The sequence below is a fragment of the Micropterus dolomieu genome, linkage group LG06, assembly GCF_021292245.1.
Source record: "Micropterus dolomieu isolate WLL.071019.BEF.003 ecotype Adirondacks linkage group LG06, ASM2129224v1, whole genome shotgun sequence".
NCBI lineage: Eukaryota > Metazoa > Chordata > Actinopteri > Centrarchiformes > Centrarchidae > Micropterus > Micropterus dolomieu.
Genome location: NC_060155.1, coordinates 12,500,011 through 12,506,273, shown reverse-complemented (window position 1 = coordinate 12,506,273; position 6,263 = coordinate 12,500,011). Strand labels below are relative to the sequence as shown.

General features: G+C 37.0%; 1 protein-coding gene across 29 annotated transcripts in view; it reads left to right on the top strand.

Annotated features, from left to right (window-relative positions):
- The window catches only part of obscnb (obscurin, cytoskeletal calmodulin and titin-interacting RhoGEF b), a 64,497-nt gene that overhangs the window by 26,957 nt on the left and 31,277 nt on the right, over positions 1-6,263 (top strand). For 13 of the 29 annotated variants that reach the window (XM_046051759.1, XM_046051744.1, XM_046051752.1 and 10 more), the window contains 6 exons: positions 470-587; positions 818-1,084; positions 1,903-1,977; positions 2,592-2,666; positions 3,190-3,273; positions 3,890-3,961. In XM_046051759.1, the coding sequence (XP_045907715.1) occupies positions 470-587; positions 818-1,084; positions 1,903-1,977; positions 2,592-2,666; positions 3,190-3,273; positions 3,890-3,961 (691 nt within the window). Of the gene's footprint in view, positions 1-27; positions 91-320; positions 588-817; positions 1,085-1,902; positions 1,978-2,591; positions 2,667-3,189; positions 3,274-3,889; positions 3,962-6,263 lie in introns of all 29 variants that reach the window. The other 16 variants (XM_046051754.1, XM_046051742.1, XM_046051766.1 and 13 more) reach the window with 10 other exon arrangements.

The following is a 6,263-nucleotide window of genomic DNA, read 5'->3' as shown; positions in this document are numbered from 1 at the left end:
TCCTGATCAACAAAGTGTTGCCAGAAGACAGTGGAGACTACAGCTGTGTGTGTGGAGACCAGAAGACCATAGCTAGCCTCAAGATCAAGGGTAGGAAGGATTTTCAAAGAGTCAGTCTGAGTAAAAAAAAGTTTTAATTATGTAAAACAGTTTTTTATATGTACATGTTTAGACATGTTTGTTTTGGAGTATGCATGTTATTGTGAATCACAAATTTTCAGTGATTGTCTTTTGTGTTCTGTTTATTTTTGTACAATTTTTTAAAATATATTTTATGTCATGGCATGCAACTGACTGCTAACCAACTAATAAATGCTCAGCCCAACCAGTGACCTTCAAACAGAAGCTGGAGAGTAAGGAGGCTGAGGAGGGAGACAGTGTTACTCTGTGTTGTGAGCTCTCTAAACCTGGAGTCCCAGTGGAGTGGAAGAAGGGAACACAGGTCCTGAAGTCTGGAGAAAAGTACCAGATGAAGCAGAAGGCCTCTGTGAATGAACTCCTGATCAACAAAGTGTTGCCAGAAGACAGTGGAGACTACAGCTGTGTGTGTGGAGACCAGAAGACCATAGCTAGCCTCAAGATCAAGGGTAGGAAGGATTTTCAAAGAGTCAGTCTGAGTAAAAAAAAGTTTTAATTATGTAAAACAGTTTTTTATATGTACATGTTTAGACATGTTTGTTTTGGAGTATGCATGTTATTGTGAATCACAAATTTTCAGTGATTGTCTTTTGTGTTCTGTTTATTTTTGTACAATTTTTTAAAATATATTTTATGTCATGGCATGCAACTGACTGCTAACCAACTAATAAATGCTCAGCCCAACCAGTGACCTTCAAACAGAAGCTGGAGAGTAAGGAGGCTGAGGAGGGAGACAGTGTTACTCTGTGTTGTGAGCTCTCTAAACCTGGAGTCCCAGTGGAGTGGAAGAAGGGAACACAGGTCCTGAAGTCTGGAGAAAAGTACCAGATGAAGCAGAAGGCCTCTGTGAATGAACTCCTGATCAACAAAGTGTTGCCAGAAGACAGTGGAGACTACAGCTGTGTGTGTGGAGACCAGAAGACCACAGCTAGCCTCAAGATCAAGGGTAGGAGGATTTGTTATATAGACGTGTCTTTGTAACTTAGAAAATTACATTTCATGGTGTAACGTGTATTTTTATGTTTGTCACTGCAGGAATTTTGTTTTATCATAGACTACTTTAAAATGTATGTTGAATTAATAGGAGGAATATTTGTATTACACTTTGATTTTGTCTTGACTGATGCGCTTGTATTTGAGCTCTTGCCTTTGCTATGGAATTTCTGTTGCTGTCTCTTTGTTTTTTGTTGTCTTGCTGAATGTCAGCATTCTGTGTCGGTATCTAACATCAGATTTATCAGAGGCTACCTTCACTGTTAAGGTGGTCGATCAGTTGGTTGGATGTCTTTGCTTCAGTTTCTTTTCTGCAGTATACTCTGTGCTGTGATACAGAGTTTGAATTTTGATCTTTTCTTTAGAAAATGTTTCATAAATTCTTCCACTTTTTCTTTTTTTACTGAGGATTTGAGACTACAGAACAAAGTCTTTTTTTTCACACCACACAGTTTGTCATTTTAGCAGACTTTGTTGCTGCTCTTTTGTGTGTCTTATGTTATGTTTTTATTGGTGGTAGTGCGCACCATTGGTATTGTTATGTATGCTGGTCCATAAACTATTGTTATCTATTTGATCAGACAAGCGAACTGATCGTATTTCATGTTCTATAGTACTAGTCAGCTGTGTTTCATGATGCTTGCTGATTTCTAAAATCTACAAGTTGTTGTGAACTATTTTGTTTGGTGATATTTAGCTTTTGGTGATTATGATGACGGACAGTAGATCAAGTATGTTACAGCATTCTGAATTCCAATTGTTTCCTCTCAGCTGTGAAGCTGTCAGCTCCTCCTTCAACTACTAAACTGGAATCTAAGAGGCAGGAGACCAAAGAAACAATAGAAGGTATGGAAGGAAGATGGCAATGTCCTGGCTTGACTTTCAGCTTTATGTCCTCCGTCCATCTTGATAATGGCTTTTTGTGTTGTCATGTGCAGCCTGCCCTTAAATTGGGCCTGTAACTTTTGGCCTATATATGTCTGATAAATGTATTATTGTGCCATTATTTCATTCAAATTTACTAGATTATTTCAGGTTGCAGTTTTGTGTGCCTCTGCTTTGTCAAATGCCCCATCTGTCTTATAGTAGAATTGTGTTTTTATGTGGTTCTTTTTCCTCAGTGCTATGCACTATATGTAGCATAACCATCTCATCTAAAAAATGAAAAGATATACGAACCCTTTTATTAGTGCCAATTGTGCTGGTAGCATGTTGATGGTTTGAGAACGATACCTGTTGTCGGCTGGAGATCACATTTGCATAATTTACTTCTGTGTGGCATGATTAACTGTCCTTGACATTGTATTTGCGTGGGTTGAAAAGACTGAAGGATTTTGAATTTGTGGCTGTTATACAGACTGTGCTCAGGTGTTCATATTAATTACTACAGGTCTGGCAATGTCACTGGTTGCTGCCATTATACTTTATGCAGCATTTCTATGTCCATATTTGCATTTCAGCCAAGAATCCTGAATCTCCCGCTGTAGCTGCTAAAGACAAAAGCAAGAGGCAAGAGATAAATGAGACAGCAGAAGGTAATTTATCAAAGAATCCTAGCTTTGTGTGGTTATTTAGCCCATGTGCATTTGTAATTAATCAGTGTGTGCAATGCATCGTTTTGTTAAATGGCAGCCAGAAGGGAGAAACACATTAAGCTATTCAGTACATAACAATGTCACGCTATGTCTTGGCTGCTGACTGGTGTTATTAGACAGAAACTTGTTGGGTCATGAATTGGCTTACATTGTATCTTGTTGTTTCAAGAAGGAAAAGCTTTAAGGCTGATTGTGGTTTTACTCTACCTTTATATTTTTGGGCTATTTCATCTGCCTACTGATAAATGTGACATTTTTATTCACCTGTTAAACCTGTCATTTTTTTGCGGTTTATGCTACGATTGTATCAATCTGTGGATTTCTGTGGTCTCTGGGTTACTTTGTTGCATGGAGGCATACTTGTTGGTATAGTGAAATGTGTTTGTTCCCATCAGTTGTTATTACATGTAGCTAGTGCTATCCTTTCAAAACTGTTGGTCCAATGTTGTGTTCAATTTCATAGCGGTGGAACTGCCAACTACTGGACAGACTCCTAAACAGCAGGAGCTTCAGAGAGATGCACGAGAGCCCAGACTGAGAGGTGAAGGTAATGAGAGACATGTTTTCATGGCTTTTGTCAAATACTGTGACATCTGTCAGTGCTGTAAGCATGGTCGTTATTGTTTTATTCCAAAAAAATCTAATATATTCCAGATAATTTCAGGCTCTTAACAAGTAAGAAGAGCTGGAAATATGGAGGGAATTGGCAGCTAAATGTGTATGCAGAAGGATATATTTCCTAGTGAATGTGTAAGATGTGTAAATTGTTAGCCCTCGTGGGTTGCTGTTCTGTCAAGTCCATTTTGTGAAAAATACTGCATTTTGTGGAGTTGTTGTGTTTGCTACTCTTGGTCTGTGTTGAATGTCGAACATTTTGATGTTGTGTGTTTATGGCACTATTTGGCAGGACTCTGTGTTGGATCATTATTTTGTGTTGGATTATTGATAGTGATTGTGAGAGATGTTTTAATTGTTGTATTGAGTTTGATTGCTTTGTCACAGATATTGCTTATCCTCATTTTGAAACTTACTGTGTGGACATGAACATATTTAACCTAACTTACAGACATTTGTCCGTCAAATTGTAAACAGGCGACAGTAGACTGGGGCACTTGTGTGTCATCACTGTAAGATTGTGAGGTTAATATTGTGTTTTATCCCAGTTGAAAAGACTGCTACTGGAATAGTTGCAAAACAAGATACACAGAGGCAGATGACCAAAGAGCCAACAGAAGGTATGCAAAGATTTTTCTCTTTATTGGCCTTGCGCTTCTTCTTCCACATCCCGGTCAGTCTTTGTGTTGCCAAATGCAGGTGTGTCTCTATTGATGATTCTTCCTTTCTATGGTGTCTCATGTTATGTGTTTGGCTGTAGCTTGTTTGTGCTGAGCAAGGGGTGGGCAATTGACAAAAATAATTCAATGTTAAATAATCTTTTAAGGTTAGGTTTACAGAATGCCATAGTATGAATCACCAACTATTTTAATAATCGATTAATTGGCTTTGTAAATCTGAATAGTTTCTGTTTTCTTTAGTTCCTCTACACTGTAAAACTAGGTTAATTAATACTCAAAATCTTTGTGGAAACTACATCAAAATTTTTAAGTAGTGGTAATAATAAACCTGAGTAACATAAATATAATACTTACATTTTCTAAAACCTTTAATTTCAGCATACTAAATTACATTGATTCAATGATGTTTATTAAAATGTAATTCCACTGACTAATCCTTTACTCAATAAATGTAATTGCACAACTTCTACTCAAAAAATATAATTGTGCTATACTCAAATACTAATGGAAACTCACTCAACAAATTTAGTCAACTTAAAATTTACTAAATGCATATTTTCATATTTCAGTAATCCTCAAAATTACGAATACAACTCCATTATTACAATTCAAGTTCTCTTTATTAAACAATCATTATCAAAAAAACATCTCCTGTCAATTACAATTGTTTAAAATAAGCAGTCCGGTACAGTGCAAATTGTTAAGTGAAGTAGACGAGGTAATGGAACAATATAAAAGATACCACTGAGCAAAGACCTATGTTTTGAATATCCCTTGCTGTAAGCTTTCAGTTAACATACTGAGCGTATAGATGGACAGTTCAGAAGTGCAATTAGGAGTTTGTAACAAATCCATTTGCAGCCACCTTTCACTTGGGTTGAAGCAGACCCACCATGAGCTTTGTTAGTGACCACAGTGAGGAGTGGCAGCATGTCTGGTTCATCTTCGCTCTGGAAAATTCAAGGTTGGGGTGTCGTGCACTGTATGCTCATCGGTGTCTCCCACACACTTAAAAGGATAGGTTCATGTTGTTCCAAGCCTGTCTTGATACAATACTCACATGCCAAAATGTTATGAGTTACTGGTGGCTGTCATGATTCCTTCTGTCTCTGCTGGCATTATAATCCTTTCCTAATCTGACTCAACTGTAACAGAATGAGATGAAAATTCCCAGTCCTCATTCTAAAGTTCATTAGAAACTGTTATGAGGCTTCAGCAGTCTGACTTGGACAAATCATATCATAAGCATTTTTAGAAGTTAGTCTTTGTGTGTTTACTTGCTGAGCTGCAGTAGAGGGATAGTTCCTGGTAATCACATATGACAATAAACAGAATATCAAATGAAACAACAAATTTGAGCATGTCCTCTTTGGCTTTGGGAAGCAGTGATCGCCATTTTTCACAATTTTCTGACATTTTATAGACCAAACAACTAATCGATTCAATGAGAAAATAAAGAACAGATTAATCGATAATGAAAGTATTCGTTAGTTGCAGCCCTACTGTATACTGATTGATTGATTGATTGATTGATTTTTATTTAGAAGGGACCATGTGCAATTAATAACATAAATGTAAACATTTGATGCATTACACCAGAGTTAGCCTTATGCTAATTTACATCTGCAGTCCCCAAATACAAATAAATACAAATACATACAATATAAATATCGACATTATTCAAAAATACACGGCATATCAAACATAAAACATCAGACATTGTTCAAGAGCATATACCATGTACTTAATGCCCTTCACTGACACACACACACACACACACACACACACACACACACACACACACACCACAATCACAACATACAATGGTACGCCAACACCCAACCCCTTCTCAACCCTACAATAAGAAGGTAAATGTGAGTAAAGGAAAAAATTATATTACCCACTGACAAAATAGTGGGTGCATTGTTGTGAAAGTTTTAGATGTTTTTTTAAGTTATCTTTAAAGGCCCCAAACAAGTCACAAGTTTTTATATCATCTGAAATTGTGTTCCATTGTTTCACAGCTTTGATAGAAAAGGCTGCCTGCCCAAATGCTGAATAGCGAAAGGGTACAGTGCAGCTATATACGGAAACTATTCTAGTTGTCCTCACAGAACCACGATAACAGACAAACTCACGCAAACAGGTGGGGGCCAGACCTTTTAAGATTTTATAAACTGTGCATAAATTTGAGAATATTCTAAAATTTTCAAAAGTTAGTAGATTGTACTTATGTAGTACG